The 19,579-nt window shown below is 37.0% G+C and overlaps 1 protein-coding gene across 1 annotated transcript in view; it reads left to right on the forward strand.

Moving 5' to 3' along the window:
• The first annotated feature begins 295 nt into the window (after positions 1-295).
• LOC122399674 (armadillo repeat-containing protein gudu) overlaps positions 296-19,579 on the forward strand; it is a 307,238-nt gene continuing 287,954 nt past the window's right edge. The window contains exons 1-2 of the mRNA XM_043400525.1: positions 296-351; positions 10,130-10,436. Of these exons, the coding sequence (XP_043256460.1) occupies positions 296-351; positions 10,130-10,436 (363 nt within the window). The remainder of the gene's footprint in view (positions 352-10,129; positions 10,437-19,579) is intronic.

Here is a 19,579-nt window from a genome sequence, read left to right on the forward strand (position 1 = left end):
TTTACGAATCGATAAAATGAAAATACTTGTTCTAATAGTTACAAATGCGGAGTTTATATGTACATACATAAAATAAACACTTCATCGCGCACATTGTACAAGATGGACATTTCTGCCCTCTATACTTTGTATACACTGTTTGATCGATACTTGGCGTTGAACAGAAGACGAGCTTCAGTCATATCTATTAAATACAAGAGGAACCGACATAAATTGTAAGCTATTTCTTACGATTGGATGAAATATGGTATTCTAAGGCCTGATCATTTTTATAATTGCAGATAAATAAAAAGCCATGCCGCCGAAACGGAAGAGGGCTGCTAAGAAAATATCCATTGATCCAATACCAGCGTAAGTTTCAACTCGTTACGTATGTATTTAATAATATCGTTTTCTTACGCATACTATAACGGAATTTTTACTGATAATTGACAAAATAAACTCTACATCCAAGATATTATTATTCTATTATTATGAATTTCTTTATATTTCAAAATTCTAAACTTATTAGATGGGTGGACGCGTAGAGTATACATACAGGGCCACCTCTGGGAAAAATTTACATGAGCGATTCTAGCGGCCAAAATAAGACGAAAATCAGGGATACCAATTAGTTGATGGAGGCTTCGTTACAAAGTTATAAACATTTAAAGTTCCGCCTGTAGAATGACAATCCGCGTATAGCTGTGTTCGCGCGGAATGTTGCGGCAGCCTAGTGCTAGTGGTTCTCACGCAGAATGAAAAATTCTACTTACCGTCGTTATCGACAGCCATAGATTTTTGTCCACTTATGGAAATGCGAACACCTTACGTTGAATAAGATTCAAAACTGTGTTATGAAAATCTAGAAGGGCATAGTAAAACTCGACCGACGAGATTTTCACAAAGAAAGTGTGAATGCCAGTTCCAATACACAACGTTGTGAACAAAAATCACCCACACGCGATCATACACGCCCCACGATTGTCTACAATGCCCATAAGTGTCCACAAATAATCCTTTCAGGCACTAACCACTATGCAATTAAATAAGCACGTACCGCAATTATGTTATTCGTGAGTGCCTATGTGTACGTGCACCATGATTCTTCTGAGTTACTTACGAATAAAACTGTTATTAATTTCAAAATACACTTCAATTTAAAAATGTAAAAAGGAATCGCAGGATAAATGAAATTTTCGTATCGATTTACGTTCACGTCGAAGAATGTAATTATACTAGCAGCTGACTGTGCTATCGATCGACGAGGTTCAAAGAAACAAATGCCGTACAGGACCCCGATTCTATGTCACTCGCCTCGCTTCTCTCTCTAACACACACACACACACACACACAGACACATATGCACTCACACTCAGCGGAGACAAAGGGCAGCATCGGCACGTGTTCGGCCAGCTAATCAGTCGTAAAAAAGTATCGGTCAAGCTAGTTGACGCGACACATTTTAGACATATTTGATTCAGTTATGTATTAAGTAGCATGTAAGAAATACAGTGATATAAACAATCAGCGAATACTTATTAAATTCCTTTTTACATTTTTAAATTAAAGTGTATTTGAAAAATTAATAACAGTTCTATTTGTAAGTAACTTGGGAGAATCGTGGTGCACGTACACATAGCCACTTAGGAATAACATAATCGCGGTGCGTGCTTATTTAATTGCATAGTGGTTAGTGCCCAAAATGATTATTTGTGGACACTTGCGGACACTGTAGAAAATCGTGGGGCATGTATGATCGCGTGTGGTTGATTTTTGTTCACAACATTGTGTATTGGAACTGGCATTCTCCCTTTCTCTGTGAAAATCTCGTTGAGCGAGTTTTGATATGCCCTTCTGGATTTTCATAAGACAGGTTGAATCTTATTCAATGTAAGGTGTTCGCATTTCCATAAGTGGACAAAAATCTAAGGCTGTTGATAATGTCGTTAAGTAGAATTTTTCATGCTGCGTGAGAACCACCAGCACTAGCCTGCCGTAACCTTCCGCGCGAACGCAGCTTTATGCGGATTGCTATTCTACAGGCGGAACTTTAACTTTAATAACTTTGTAACGAAGCCTCCATCAACTGATTGGTATTCTTGATTTTCGTCTTATTTTGGCCTCTAGAATCCCTCATGTAAATTCTTCCCAGAGGCGGCCGAACACCCATAGTCAAGTTTATTTTCTTAAATGAAATCGCATATTTTTTTATGTATCAATCGATGTAGCTCGTTATTTTCCATATGAAAGTATTAAGCTACTTATTATGAAAAATTATTGATTTAAAAAATATTTCAATTTTAGTGTTGGATAATAACAGTAGTATTTTATTCTTATATTATGACTTACCTCACTAAAGTTGACATTCAAAAATATACCCTTCAGCTTGGATGCAATGATTTACTCTATTTTTAAAGCATTTGCCAACATTTCCTAGCACTTCCGCTGAAATTTCGTGGCATGCGTGCAAAATCTTTTCTTTTAAATTATTCGGAGTTGTGCAAATGTCTGCATAAGCCATATTTTCTAAGAAACCCCACAAGAAGAAATTTAAAGATGTCAGATCTCGTGATCTTGGCGGAAATTCAATAGGTCCACCTCGGTCAATCTAACGGATGGAACAATTTTATTTAACTTACAATTAGCTCAAACCCTACGATAATAATGAATAACCACATTCGTCGTCTCGTTGCTAATTCTACGTGATACAAGAATTCCCAAAGTGTTGGGGATTGTAGGGATTGTAAGATCTTCAAGCCTTTGGAGAGCTTGCACGTCAAGTGCCGACTTACTCGAAGGACCAGCGTGCACGTTGTGTGCTGTCAAAGTTCAAATGATGAAACCAGAGTTGTTTAAAATGTGTTTATTTCTGTTGCGGTGCATGCAGAGTGCTGCCAATGATGCGTTGATGCGTTGCACGAATGTGTGTTGCCAAAACTGTCAGGATGCGTTGCACGTGATGTGCTACCGATGTTCCAGATATGTGTCACCAAAAATTACAAATGTGGTTCCTTAACGAAAGAAGAAAATTTCTCTTTTCTGATTAGTACACTGTTACTTCTCCATTTCATTAGCGACTGGTGTTCATGGCTTTAGGGCTCCATTGTCTTAACGACACTAGTCAAATGGCTTTACGATATAGCAGTTCGCATTATAAGCTAAACAATTTCGTTTTGCAATTTTTACTGCCATCGGAAAATGCTCCCTTTCGTCATCTGCTAATTGCTGTATGCAACGAATTACAAGAAATGGGGCTGCAGCTAATCTGAACGTGCCCCCCCCAGAAAATCCTTTGAAATCTATGATCCTCCCTGCGTACAAGAATTTGGCGGTACATTTTTTCGATGTCTTCAATCAAAACGTAGTTATACAAACGAAATCTAATGATTAACGCGAATATGTCGTTCTGGAGGCACGGTCCAGCCATTAACGTATCGTTTAAAGATATGTCTGTACTAGATTTGGCTGAGCTGTCGAAAACTACTCGTACCTTTGTCGTTTGACTTCCCTTCTTAAAAACCGCGTGGTGTGGTAAATAGAAACCTGGCTGTTCGATGTCTTCGGCTACGGATAGATGACTCAAATCAAGGTATTCCTTAATTATGGCCGAATATTGTTCTCGCAATCTTGAGTCGGCATTCAATTTCTTCTCCAAAGAGTAAAATTTCTTTAATGCGCTGGAGCGCGAATTGCCTAATTGCTCATGATTTTCCTTGAAGGGTAAGGCGTCTACGAATCTGCCGTTTGACAACCTGTGCGTGTTGTCGGCAAAATGCTCTTCTACTGCAGTTTCCTTGGGGAAAAGATGTAGTTTGTTTGGGCTTTCCTCCAGCCTCCAGAATCTGTCCATATCTAGTTGAAGGGCAGTCGTGTGACATGTTCCTGTCTTACCTGGAATTCCTTTTGGTTGTTTTGTCATGACGCTTCCTCCGATAATCCAACCCAGTTGGGTTTTTTGGAGGATGAGTTCGGTTTCTGGCGATGATTCAAGTTTTATTTGTCCAATGCTAAGGATCGACAAAGTGGGACCCAGACCTAATAACATTTGGACTGGTGCTGGTTGGTTGAATGAGGGATCGGTTAGTTTGATGTTTGATGGTATGTTTGTGTAGTCGTGCTTGATTGCTTCGAGTGGTATGAAATTTGATATTGTGGGAAGGATTAAGAAATTGAGTGTTTTCTCGAATGTCGTTTGGTTTAATTTGATTGTTGCTTTTGTCGTGTGATTGTATGTTGTCGATAAGGAGTTCAGTGCTCTTATTGGGACTCGAAGGACTACAAAATGTCTGAATTCGTGGACTGTATAAATTGAAAATGCTGATTAGATGGAAGGTTCGCGAAAAATGAATATGGTGCAAAACTTTTGAACAAGGTTTAAGTCAATTTGTTAACAAAGCAGCGTATACAGTGAGAGTCAATTATCACTGGGAGATGATTATGAATTTCTTAAGGAAATGACGATATTATCGATCGCCATTTCCAGCAGAGATTAAGATGTGAGAAATGACTGTTATTATTAATCGCCATTTCCAGCACAGATTGAGATGTGAGAAATGACCGTTATTATATCTTAATTCAAATACATAATGCCCTTGCAATTGTATTAATTGCAAGCGACTTATGATTTGTGCCTTATTTAAAAGATTGTGAGAAAATTACTTAAGACACGAAAAGATGTAACAAAGCACAAAGAACAAAGGAACTCAAGACTTGATCACAGGAACACACTTTCTACCAAGGTGGTCAGAACAAGACTATGCTAATAGCTGCGTTCTGAGCCGCCACGAGATTTCAACCGGCACGCAGAAAGATCGATGCGTGCACATGTCAATCATGTGCAAATGTCCAAAATCGGTTTTGACGCATAACTAGCGATTCTCCCGAGCACAAAGCGTGCCCGAGAGGTGCTACAAATGAGACCTGTGGCGGCCAAGAAGTAAGCTAATTCTTGAACAGGTATCGTTAGATGCCCATTGCCTGATGTGAAATCCGCCGCATTGGAGCAATTGAATGATGTCGTCTCGCAGTTGTATTACTTCGTCGCGTCTCTGGGTATCGATGATCAAGTCGTCGACATAAGAATTTCTGTTGGGGCTTGTGATGATCGTAAGATCTTCAAGCTTTTGGAGAGATTGCACGTCAAGTGTCGACTTACTCGAAGGACCAGCGTCCATGTTGTGTGCTACCAAAGTTCAAATGATGAAACCAGAGTTGTTTAAAATGTGTTTATTTCTGTTGCGATGCACGCAGAGTAAAATTTCTCTTTTCTGATTGGTGCACTGTTACTTCCATTTTATTTTATTTTACACTGAAAAAACCCTGACCTAACGGTGGTGTCAGGCCGCACGGTGACTCATTTCATTAACGACTGGTGTTAATAGCTTTAGGGCCCTATTGCCTTAAGGGGCCATACTACCTTATAGGCACGAAAAATACATGTTTCTTTGTGATTTTTTTTTGCTGGCTATTAAAGAGCGATTAATTCAGTGTTTTGTAGATACATTTATTATATATTTAGCTATATTTACGAATTTTTGCAACGCATAATATCTATTGATTACGCTGTTTTTGTTGATCAACAAACAACAGTTTTTACGAACGGCGACCGACTGCGTATGTGATATCGTGCGAATAAGTCATCCGAAATCCAAAAACCAACGATATTCTTAATATAGATGAGTGTGGTTATAGCATGAACTAGGATTTTTTCAAAAAAACAAAAAATGGCAAAATGGCAGCTATTTTACGAAAAAATACTGAATATTTTCATATATTCGATTAAGGTGTTCGATAGGTACCTTCGATTAAGTATCGATTAAGTACCTTGTACTTGATACTTGTATTTAATATAAAGTTAATATTAAACTATATATTAAACTATAGACCAAATTTGAATCGTTTTCTGTTTTTACTCGGTCAGCTTACTCCGTAGACACATGTAAATGTAGAACACAAAATGTAGAACATTGTTAGGCAATAAATTTGAACTACTCGATTGCACACAATAATTACATATTCAGACTAATAAAATAAATACATCAATCATTGCAACTAGAAAGTTAATTCCGAGAAATAAATACAATCAGAATGCTTGCTTGAGGGTGCATTTCTGAATGCCTTTCTGTGTACGTCACCTTTTTTCATTTTCTACCTGCATATGTGTATATTATGAGCAAGTAAATTAAGATATTAAAGACTTGGCTAAGACCTTTACCTGTAACGGTACCTCTAAAAATGGCGACACTGGATAAAACATTTCTTCATACGGCCCTAACTATTGTCTTATCTGCTCGTATTTCTGTCAATTCGCTAGTCCCGGTAGTTTTTCAGCTAAAGATGTTTCCATCTTTATTTTGACGTCTACCCGACTTTACGAGCTCGCTATATCGTGACCCGGACTATACAATTATTTTAGTGTACAGCTGGTCTGAGGAATTCTACCTCGTTGACGCTTTACGCTCCCACTCTTTAGTTGGTCTATCCTCCAACCAGATCTGGGAAACCTCTTAACCGTTAGTAATCTAATATTCTCTCTCTTTACTTACTCTCACTCTTTGCCACTACACTCACTTTTTTTTTTGTACGTGGGAAAATCCTCATGGACACCCGCGGGTCCGCCCGAAGGGAGGGCCAACGGGTAATGCCGGACTCTTACCGGCTAAAATCTCACGGTGACCATCCTCAGGCGCCTGGCGGGGGACCAGGAACTCTAGTGAGCCATCACAGAGTTCGCGCCGTGTCTTTTCAGGCCACTTCCGGCATTCCCTCTCAACCGCAGGCGCCTGGTCCATTAAATTTTGAAATATAGTTTTCCGTATCTCAATTTGTATTTGCATTTGTCTCCTTATTTACATTATTATGTAATAATATTTATAATATTTCATTAATAATATCTTATTAATATTGAGGATCAGTACTTTTTGTTCAAAAAAGTAGCTTCTTTCCTACTATTTAGGGATCTGACCATTCTGTTTCAGCTCTGGTGCAACTGTTTATACATATTTCCTGCCAGTTTTCGTTGAACCGGGCATAGCATCGAAGCTATCCTCCAGTTGTATCTTTGCAGCCTGTGGTCATATCCATGCATCGATTATAGATTAAGAATTGATTTTAATTTTAATTATAAAAAAATATATACCGACACCAAGTTTCGAATGAGAATATTGTGGCCATATTACTCTATTGACCAGTAGTGGTATATCAACTAATATGATCGTTGTTGTTAATCTCAGCAAAGAATGAATTATTAATGACATACGATATTTAGATTTAATGTTTTTTAACCCGTAACAGTTGCTAGCTTTTCATACGACCGCAGCGACCAAATTCTGTTGTCAGATCAGAGGTGACTTGCAACCGTTAAGGGTTAAAGCAAACAAGCTGCTTTCACATTTGTGCGTGAAATCGTAAATTGAACAAATCTTTAATGCTAAATCCACAAATTTCGGATGCTTATCGACGGGTAATAGCTTAAAAAATTCGAATCCATGTTCGTTTTTGTTCAATAGAAATGTATCAACTTGCATTTTATACAGTTCCAGTATAGAATTTCTTGGTCTTCGACAATACATTCTTTGGGGTTGTTGAAGATCAATATATCACTTTCTAATGAGTTGGTCTTTAAATCTTTTTCTGAATTGTTTATCCGAATCTTCTATCACTGACACATATTTCACAAAATTTACATCTGGATATGAATTTTTAATTTCCTTGTAGGGTGGAAAATGATATAATTAATGATATAATTTTTGCTTTTCTAGTTCTGCAATCGATAGTTTTAACTGATTTTGGAAACCATTTGTGTGAGTTATTAAATCACATATTGTTTGTTATTGTTTTTGTAACTTAGTGTGTTTGAATTTTTTTTGAATATCCTTCATTTTTTTAATTCTGATATTACATTTCTTAATGCAAAGAAACGCCACAAGCTTTTTCCAATATTCAACCAGCATACGTCAGTGTGCAATGCCAAGTAATCCTCATATGAAGCATTTACGTGTTGTAAAAAATTGTTTAATTTTCTATGGGACAATGTTTTGTTTCCTCTTCTTACCATGTTGGTGACCTTCGTGACAATCTTTATCATCGTAGTAAGTGTTTCAATCTTCCCGAACAATGTCTCTTCGTGTCTTACACAGTGGAAAGTTGGGCATTTAATAGCATTTTATTACTCTACCTATACTTACTCTGCACTGTAAAGTAACTGTGTCAGGAGTCGACTGCTTAAAGTTTAAGGCGTAGCGAAAATGTGTTTTATACACCATTCAATTTATACCTAAAATATCTAAGAATATGCAGAAGCGTTCTTTGTATCAGTAGTCGCTCGGGAATGGTTTAAGTTCAGCCTTTCGCATGTCAGTAGTCAACTATTATAACTATAAGGATATTTTTGCGTTAATTTCTAAAACTAAGACCGGACGGCGGCGGTTATACGCATACGAAACAATTATTCAGAATGTCAATGAACTTGACAACATACAGTAGCTCACAAAAGTAAGTAAACAGTATGTTACGAAAAAGTATGTGTATAAAGATAAATATTTATTTTTATAAAATGAAATTAATATCTATTCATACTATACAAAGGTACTTAAATAACTAAATCAAAAAATTTAAATTATTTAAAGTTCTATTTAAAGAAAAAACAAAAAAGCAAAACATGTTATGAATGTATGCCACAAAAATAAGTAAACAAAAATTATATACAAGGATTAATATCCACAATCATGTCCATTTTGAACTGACATTCTAATACATTTATTTTACTTTCTTGTAAATATTGAGTAACAATTTTCGCTTTGTGAATGGGTGCACTATCCTGTTGAAGCAGGAAATCGTTACCTATTAATCCTTTCTAAGATAATTATTTTCCTTGCTACAAAATATGATAAGTATTCCCAACCATAATACCTTATTCCATTGATTTTAACGTTGCTTTTTCACACTCATGTGGTGCAAATTCTGCTTGTCTTCTGCAGATATACATTCGTAGATGGCTATACTTTAATCTAATCATAGATTCGTTAGTCCAAAGAATATTTTTTCAAAATGTAATAGGTTTCAAAACATGTTTATTGTAAAATTCTATTCATTTCATGAGATTTTTTTTGTTTAAATAGGGTAACTTTCGTGCAACGCGTCTATGTTTTCCTAAAACCCATAATCGACGGCGGATAGTTTCAGTGCATGGTAGAATTTTACTTTCACTTAATAATTTTCTACGTATTTTTGGAACTGATGGAAGGATCTGAATTAGAAATATTAACTATTCTCTTATCTACTCGTATAGTAGTAACCTTTGGAGGTCCAAATTTTGGTGTAACTGAAACTCGTCCAGTATTCTTATAAATAGTAACTATTATAAAAATAACTGCCGGTGTATTATTAAAAAATTTAGCAATTTCTCGATAAGTGTTTCCTTCTCTTTTCATATTAATAACAACTCTTCTCTCCTCATTTGTTAAATGTCTTTTTTCAGCCATATTTTCGGATAACCCTAAGAAATATAGCACAAATGTTAAATGTAAACCAACAAATTAAAAGGTGTACTACAATCATTAAGCAACATAACCAAAATACAACATAACACCATGAATTTATAATATAACACAAATAGTACAAAAATACACCTTAATAGCAGACTGTACAATAAAGACACAAGATGTTTACTTACTTTTGTGATCTACTGTATGTATTTCAAAGTCATTGAAATTGTTAAAATGTATCTTTTTTTTATAAAATTATCCACGTCTTTCACTTAAATACCCTTATTCAAGACATAATATATGGATTTTTATAATTTTCTGTTTTGTATCTCATTATTTGCAACACCTAATGTAATAAATGTAGTTTATTTATCAGTAGAAGCGTTTTATTAGTGTATAATTTAAAGAAAAGCTGTCTTTAATTAATTTTTTTTATATTAATAAATAATTTAATTAATCAAAATCAATCAAAACAACTTTATTTTGAATAAATTAAATTAAACTTAACAAAGATTTTTTAATAGACGAATTCTTGCTTGTATTTTGGATGTAAAAAGGAGTCTTACAAAACATTGGAAAACGCCTGGTATATACCAATAAAATATTGCTTTTACACAATTTACAACAAATAATGGTTTTTTCCTCATTTTACATGATAAAAGAATAGAACCGGATATTCCAGAAGTAATAGAACCGGAAGAACCACCAATGCCTTTGGTGTCATTGGTTACTGGAGAACCGTTCGGGCCTCAAGTTCGTCCAATTGTCGAAAAAGATGAAGACCAAAGTTCGGACGACGAGCCTGAGTCGGAGAGCGATGATGAACTCAGACACTTGAAAGACGATGCACCAGAAGTACCCTCAGAATTTTGGCATATACAAAAGCTAATTAGATACATGAAAGCGGGTAATCAAACCGCGACTATGGTGGCGGTATGCCTTCTGAAGGATTATGACCTCACCAGTAGGGTAATTCAATCATTTCTTAACAATTTTCTCCATTTATTAAGTCTTTTTGGTTTATTAGTATATTCTTTAAAATGCAGCGCAATACGAATAAATAATGTACAAAAAACTTTTGTACGAGCACATATTATTAAAAACGTTCAGTAATGTACATACATACCTAGTAGTATATGGCTCATCCATAAATTACGTAAAGTATTTAAACGAGACAGTTGGGTTCAGTGTTTTCCTACACTTTCTTATGAAGGCAGAGGGGGGCGTGGTCAAAATTCATTTTACGTAAGATTTGTAAGGTTCATAGAGAGTTTTAAGAATTCTAACAAAAAATTGTTTTTCCATTACTTTTCAATAATTACTGTTTATGCATGATAAGGTTTAAATGAATTTATGATTGGGAAAAGATAATATTCGTTTCTATAAGAATAGAAATCTTATTCTTTTTCCAATCATTAATTCAAATATTACATAAATAATTTTAAAAGATAAAAATAGTGTTTAAATATCGCGATCGTCCGAGAGGAAGAAACTCGGCCGCAATTTCCGTTTCTGTATGCATACGTGATGCTCTAGAAGGTTGGGCTGGCGCCGAAGTCTTTCGGCATACAGACAATTAAACCGCGGCCGTTTACGTGTTTTTGTTCGCTGACTTCGCACGAAGAATCGCTTCCAACACCAGTTTCCACTGGTATTGTGTCGTTAGTACCGAGAGAGAAAAACATATTGTTAATTGAATAGAGATCAACAATCAAAGGGTCTAGCCGAATAAGGAAAAAGAATTAGTAATCTCTAATTTTTTCAGATTTTTCGAAGGGATGGAACGCAGTCAAAAAAATAACAAATGATTAAAAAATGGTGGGAAAGCTTTACATTGCTTTAATTATTTACGTGACCATGTTCATATTTTTACAGCTATAGCATAACATTATGACTATTAATGTGTAATTTTTTCAGATTTTTTGGAAAAATTGTTAAAGAATTATTAATTCATATTTCCTAATTTTTCATACAGAAAAAGGCCGCACATGCTTTTAAAATAGATATAATTCAAATATATTTGTTTACATATTTTGTTAACTAGTCGCTGTATGTAGTTTCAAATACGTGTGGTACCGGACTCCTGTTGATTAGAACCGCCATGGTGCACAGTGGGCAAAATCCAGCTATAATGGACAAAATTCAGTAACTCAGTGAATTCTGCTGTAAATTTTTAGAAAATTGGTATCTCTAGGTTGTGTTGGACATAGATATCAAATTTTGAATAAAAATTATCGAATTCAAAATGGTCAATTCAATATGGCGGACGGAAAAATCAAAACTTAATGAATTTTTTTGAAAATTAATATACCTGAGTAACTGGGCATGCTGATTTTGAAAAAATGTGGACAAAAATCGATAACTCATTGAGTATTGAATGAAATTATCTTAATATTGATGGTCTAATGTGTCTATTTGGGGTCGCTTATTTCGAATATCAAATTAAAATTATAAAATTAACCATGGTGAATCTTATATGAAAGTGATTTCACATACAGGGTGTTCGGCTACCTATAGCAAAAATTTTAATGAGCGATAGTAGAGGCCAAAATAAGACGAAAATCAAGAATACTAATTTGTTGATGGAGTCTTCGCTGCAAAGTTATTAACATTTAAAGTTCCGCCTGTAGAATGACAATCCGGTAAACAGCTGCGTTCGCGTGGACGGTTGCGGCAGGCGAGTGCTAGTGGTTCTCACGCAGCATGAAAAATTCTGCTTACCGACATTATCGACAGCCTTAGATTTTTGTCCACTTATGGGAATGCGAACACCTTACGTTGAATAAGATTCAACCTGTCTTATGAAAATCCAGAAGGGCATATCAAAACTCGCACGACGAGATTTTCACAGAGCAAGGGTGAATGTCACTTTCAATACACAATGTTGTGCACAAAAATCACACAGTCACAATCATCCACAGTGTCCGGAAGTATCCACAAATAATCCTTTCAGGGACTAACCACTATGCAATTAAATAAACACGCACCGCGATTATGTTATTCGTGAGTGTCTATGTGTACGTGCACCACGATTCTCCCAAGTTACTTACAAATAGAACTGTTATTAATTTTTCAAATACACTTTAATTTAAAAATGTAAAAAGGAATTTAATAAGTATTCGCTGATTGTTTATATCACTGTATTTCTTACATGCTACTTAATACATAACTGAATCAAATATGTCTAAAATGTGTCGCGTCAACTAGCTTGACTGATACTTTTTTACGACTGATTAGCTGGCCGAACACGTGCCGATGCTGCCCTTTGTCTCCGCTGAGTGTGAGTGCATATGTGTCTGTGTGTGTGTGCGTGTGTGTGTGAGAGAGATAAGCGAGGCGAGTGACGTAGAATCGGGGCCTGTTCGGCATTTGTTTCTCTGAACCTCGTCGATCGATGGCACAGACAGCTGCTAGTATTGTTACATTCTTCGACGTGAACGGAAATCGATGCGAAAATTTCATTTATCCTATGATTCCTTTTTACATTTTTAAGATAGAGTGTATTTTAAAATTAATAACAGTTTTATTCGTAAGTAACTCGGAAGAATCATGGTGCACGTACACATAGGCACTCTCGAATAACATAATTGCGGTGCGTGCTTATTTAATTGCATAGTGGTTAGTGCCTGAAAGGATTATTTGCGGATACTTGTGGACACTGTGGACAATCGTGGTGCGTGTATAATCGCGTATGGGTGATTTTTGTTCACAACATTGTGTATTGGAACTGGCATTCACCCTTTCTCTGTGAAAGTCTCGTCGGGCGAGTTTTGATATGCCCTTCTGGATTTTCATAAGACAGTTTTGAATCTTATTCAACGTAAGGTGTTCTCATTTCCATAAGTGGAAAAAATCTAAGGCTGTCGATAATGTCGGTAAGTAGAATTTTTCATGCTGCGTGACAGCGACTAGCACTGGCCTGCCGCAACCTTCCGTGCGAACGCAGCTGTTAGCGGGTTGCCATTCTACAGGCGGGACTTTAAACGTTAATAACTTTGTAATGAAGTCTCCATTAACTAATTGGTATTCTTGATTTTCGTCTTATTTTGGTCTCTAGTATCGCTCATTAAAATTTTGACTAGGAGTGGCCGAACATCCTGTATATTGTCAATCGTTTGATAGAGTATACATATATTGACCGTAACCGGTCAAGGGGGCGATATGTTCAGGCGTGCATCCGGGCCCACGATTTTGTCCACGCGTTTTATGACTACGGCTAGCGTGCCTTCGTTACGCTCGAGTCCCCTACCGATCCATTGTTACAAAATTCCTATGAAAATCATAAACTCTAAAAGCGCAACATTCGCAGTGCTCGTGAGTTGTCATCGGCCACTTTACTATTTTTTTTGGACACGCATTGGTTTCGACACCAGGGACCTCCGGAACTTTCCCCGAACGGAAAATTCCTACGCCGTGCACTTCCCCTTAGAATTAGAAATAGTCACACCCACTACCACCGTCAACCACCAATCAATCAAAATTTGCACACCCCCATCCGCAACATTTTCCACCAATAGCAATAGAACCGAGATTATGTAAACCGCGAGTATCGTCAAAAATGTCACTTTTTCCTTTGTAAAGTCAACCTGAGCATTCAAAATAAAGAACACACCAAACCGCTGTCTAAGTGCATTATTTATAAGAAATCTGCTTCGACGACATTAATTTGCCGAACGAGCAAGCCGGGTTCGCGACTTGAGAAACTTAAAATTTCTTACAAGAAAGTCCGCGATCATATTCGATACAAACGCTAACCTTCCAAAGTGTCACGTGCACAAACAAAATCGTTAATCGCGGCCGAGTTTTTTTTCCTCGTACTAATGCGATATTTAAACAAATGTGTTAAAATATCGCTGAAGACTACAACATATCCAAAGTTAACATAATTTGAAAACTTATTTCAAAAGGTATTCTATTTCGCGTGGAATTATTCAATTGGTATGGTGTACAAAAATCACATTGTTAAAAGAATTCAATTTACAAAAGGGAAAAACTACGTGAATACGAAAATTTTTATTTCTTATACAGAAATAGAGAGGTCAATATAAGTTAATATAGTAGAACCTCTATTAACTATACTAAAAATAATTAATTAGGGGTTACAAAAGCACAGATAATCAATTTAGTATATGTTAGAGATATAAGTTGGCAGCCATTGTGAGTTGACAAGAGTGGCTGCACGCCGGTTGAGTGCCACACGGTGTGGCACACTTGCTGTCCGACCAATAACGTTATGTAGTTTAGTTTTTTTTTGTAACTTCCATCTGTGTAATTATATAACATATATTTTTGTTTTTGGCCTACGATGATTATGTTTAAATATGCCTAAACCTTATACAACAATTGGTAGCAGAGCGTGGTTAGGCTTGAGTATAATTATTTAAAAGTGAAAAGTGTTGTAGAGGTTAGGAAAGGCATATGGCGAAGAAGGAAAAAAAAAGAGATTGGAACAATGGCTGATGGAACAGGTATCTCGCTCAGTAAAATTGAGTTGTTAAATGGGAAGAATTACCATACGTGGGCGTTAAAAGTAAAATCAGTGCTAAAAGCTCGTGAACTATTTCGAGAAATAATTGAGGGTGATGAACCGCCAGAAGATGAAAACCCTGAATCCGTCGCTGGGAAACGAAGAACCACGTGGTAAAGGAAAAACGACGAGGTGTTTGAAATAATTATTATGACATTAAGTGAGGACCAGGCAGGGTTATTTTTAACAGAAGAATCAGCAAGGAGGTTGTGGGAAGAATTAAAGAGAATACATGTGGAAAGTACCATAGAGCTACACATAGATATAGGTCTAGAATTACAGAACATAAAAATGAATAATGGGGAATTGGTCAAGGATTACATAACAAGGGCTAAGAACATTGTGTCAAGAAGTGCCAGTATAGGGTATCCCATTGAAGATAGGGAAGTAACATACCACCTGGAAAGAGGACTGCATACAAAATATAAAAGAGTGGTGATAGTGCTTAGGGCCCAAAGATCACTAAAATTAGAAGCAGAGGAATGTAGAGTGAGTCGAGAAACAGAGGGACAAGCAGCTGGAAATAGTAGAGACGGAAAGGTATATAGGATGACCAAGCGCTATCATTACAAAGAACCCTCTGAGTGTTTTGTGTGTGGGAAAATAGGGCATATAGCAAAATATTACTATCGGAATGGGAGAACCTCACAGCCAATAGGTAATAGAGGCAAGTACAACAATAATTCAAATAATAGTAGACCTGATTATAGAGGTAGAATTTTTAATATCAGAAGAGAACAAGGGAATATAGCTACTGCACCAAGAAATGAGCATACATTTCAGGTGAAAGAGAAGGGTAGTTATATATCAACAATGGGAAAAGAAAACAAGATGGAAGAGTGGACACTTGATTCAGGATCAACTGCTCACATGACCCCAAATATCAAGTATATGACAAACATTAGAGAATACAGGACTAACATAGATGTAGCAGAGACCAATAGATCATTGGAAGCAGAAGCGATAGGTGATATAAGAATCGTAAAAATGATAAATGGACAAGAGGAAACAATAAAAATTAAGGATGTCCTATATGTACCTCGTTTAAGAGCCAACCTATTATCAGTGAGTAAACTAATTAATGAAGGCAACAAGGTGATATTTGAAAATGGCATGGCCATAGTTGTTGATTCGTCAGAAGAGATGATAAGTAAACTACTAGAGAGAAATGGAATGTTTATATTTATGGCAAAACCGAAAAATAGTTGTTTATTGAGTAATGAACAAGATTCAGAAGCAACAAGGAAGCAATCGGAAGACTGGAAAATGCACTGGCATTGCAAATGCGACGACTAGGGCATATATGCGAAGAATTTTTGGACAAGATGAGGTCTAATGGCTCAGTCAGACACCTCGATTTTGAACCAGGAAAGTTGGAATTATGTGAATCGTGCACAATGAGTAAACTCACCCAGTAGCCAAATGCACGGGTATGGCATGCACAAGCCAAGAGTCCATTGGAACTCCTACATATTGATGTGTGGGCCAATACCAGTACAATCGCTAGGAGGATCCAGGTATTTATTTGTAATAGTTGATGAATATAGCAAATATGATAAGGTTTACTCCATGACGAACAAGGCAGACACGTATGAATATTTCACGGAATATGTTAGAAGATATGAAAAGGAATTAGGAGCCAAAGTAAAGAAAGTTCGATCGGATAATGGAAAAGAATTCGTAAATAGCCGATTTAAGGAAAACTTTAGCAAGATGGGGATTAATCATTAAAAGACTATACCATATAACCCGCAAAGCAATGGGGTTGCCGAACGAGCAAATAGGAACATAATAGAGAGGACTAGAACAATGCTGATAGATGCGAAGCTACCGGGAAAGTTTTGGATGGAAGGAGCCGTAACGGCAGCATACTTAAAAAATATAACAATAACGCGCGAGTGTACAGACATGACACCACAAGAGAAATGAAATGGACATCAACCATAGACGTCCCAAAGGGGTACAGGATATATGATCACAGAGATGGAAAAATAAAGGTAGCTAGAACAGTAAAATTCAATGAGGACGCAAAAGGCTCTGAAATGCTGGAGAAGCAGGAAGATAGGGGAATAGAAATATCAATTGGCGGGATGGAAATAGGAGTGCACGAGCGATTAGATGGTCGTGGAGAAGAAATGCAAACTGAGAGAGAAAGCATGAATGAACAAGAAAATCTGCCACAGGAAGAAGAGACGTTTGAGCAAATGGCAGAGCCAGCTAAAGAAGAACGGAAGGGAAGAAGAACATATGCTGAAGAACAGGTGGCAATGTTACAGGCTAAGGAGGAACGAGAGAAAAAGCTTCGAGAGGAAGGAGCAAGAAGATCGAGAAGAATACAAGAGAAATTACAGAAAGCGAATCTAACGATCCAAAACGAGTCTGTACCTAATAACTACAAGGATGCCTTGGAAGGAAACAACAAAAGAGAATGGGTTCATGCGATGGAAAATGAATTAGCAAATATGGAAAGACATGAGGTCTGGGATCTAGTACTCAGAATAAAGGGAGTGAAGCCAGTGAGGAGCAGATGGGTATTCACAACAAAAAGAGAAAAGAATGGAAAGAAGATAGAGTATAAGGCTCGGTTGATAGCTGTAGGGTGCAACCAGAAGCCAGGGGTACATTATAAGGAGTCTTTTGCTCCAGTACTAAAATTGGGCAGTGCAAGAGCATTGTTAGCAATGGCAGCCATGCAAAAACTAAAAATTAAACAATACGATGTAAGGTCCGTATATCTATATGGACAATTAGAGGAGGTAGTATACAGGGCGTTCGGCTACCTATGGCAAAAATTTTAATGAGCGATAGTTGAGGCCAAAATAAGATGAAAATCAAGAATACTAATTTGTTGATGGAGGCTTTGTTGCAAAGTTATTAACATTTAAAGTTCCGCCTGTAGAATGACAACCCGCTAAACAGCTGCATTCGCGCGGACGGTTGCGACAGGCCAGTGCTAGTCGTTCTCATGCAGAATGAAAAATTCTGCTTACCGACATTATCGGCAGCCTTAGATTTTTGTCCACTTATGGGAATGCGAACACTACGTTGAATAAGATTCAACCTGTCTTATGAAAATCCAGAAGGGCGTATCAAAACTCGCCCGACGAGATTTTCACAGAGAAAGGGTGAATGACACTTTCAATACACAATGTTGTGAACAAAAATCACCCACACGCGATTATACACGCCCCACGATTGTCCACAGTGTCCACAAGTATCCACAAATAATCCTTTCAGGCACTAACCACTATGCAATTAAATAAACACGCACCGCGATTATGTTATTCGTGAATGGCTACGTGTACGTGTATCACGATTCTTCCGAGTTACGAATAAAACTGTTATTAATTTTTCAAAATTCAACTTCAATTTAAAAATGTAAAAAGGAATCGCAGGATAAATGAAATTTTCGCATCGATTTACGTTCACGTCGAACAAGGTAACAATACTAGCAGCTGACTGTGCCATCGATCGACGAGGTTCAGAGAAACAAATGCCGAACAGGACCCCGATTCTACGTCACTCGCCTCGCTTATCTCTCTCACACTCAGCGGTGGCAAAGAGCAGCATCGGCACGTGTTCGGCCAGCTAGTCAGTCGTAAATCAGTATCAGTCAAGCTAGTTCACGCGACACATTTTAAACATATTTGATTCAGTTATGTATTAAGTACCATGTTAGAAATACAGTGATATAAACAATCAGCGAATACTTATTAAATTCCTGTTTGCAATTTTAAATTGAAGTGTATTTGAAAAATTAATAACAGTTTTATTCGTAAGTAACTCGGAAGAATCGTGATACACGTATACGTAGACATTCACGAATAACATAATCGCGGTGCGTGTTTATTTAATTGCATAGTGGTTAGTGCCTGAAAGGATTATTTGCGGATACTTGTGGACACTGTGGACAATCGTGGGGCGTGTATAATCGCGTGTGGGTGATTTTTGTTCACAACATTGTGTATTGGAATTGGCATTCACCCTTTCTCTGTGAAAATCTCGTCGGGCGTGTTTTGATATGCCCTTCTGGATTTTCATAAGACAGGTTGAATCTTATTCAACGTAAAGTGTTCGCATTCCCATAAGTGGACAAAAATCTAAGGCTGTCGATAATGTCGGTAAGCAGAATTTTTCATGCTGCGTGAGAACCACTAGCACTGCCCTGCCGCAACCGTCCGCGCGAACGCAGCTGTTTAGCGGGTTGTCATTCTACAGGCAGAACTTTAAATGTTAATAACTTTGCAACGAAGCCTCCATCAACAAATTAGTATTCTTTATTTTCGTTTTATTTTGGCTTCTACTATCGCTCATTAAAATTTTTGCCATAGGTAGCCGAAGACCCTATATATGGAGCAACCGCCGGGTTTTGAGAAAGATTTAGGGAAAGTATGCCGTTTAAAGAAGAGCATACATGGACTCCCGCAATCGGGACATTATTAGAATAAGAAGATAAATGATACATTAATCAAAGAGGGGTGGAAAAGAATTGAAGAGGACCCGTGGGTATACAGGGTGGTCCACGCAATTGTTTCAAATCATAACTTCGTTATTATTGCATTTACGAAAAAATGCCAAAGGAGAA

This window comes from Colletes gigas, unplaced genomic scaffold, assembly GCF_013123115.1.
Source record: "Colletes gigas isolate AHSC1104 unplaced genomic scaffold, ASM1312311v1 Colletes_gigas_Sc00014, whole genome shotgun sequence".
Taxonomy (NCBI): Eukaryota; Metazoa; Arthropoda; class Insecta; order Hymenoptera; family Colletidae; genus Colletes; species Colletes gigas.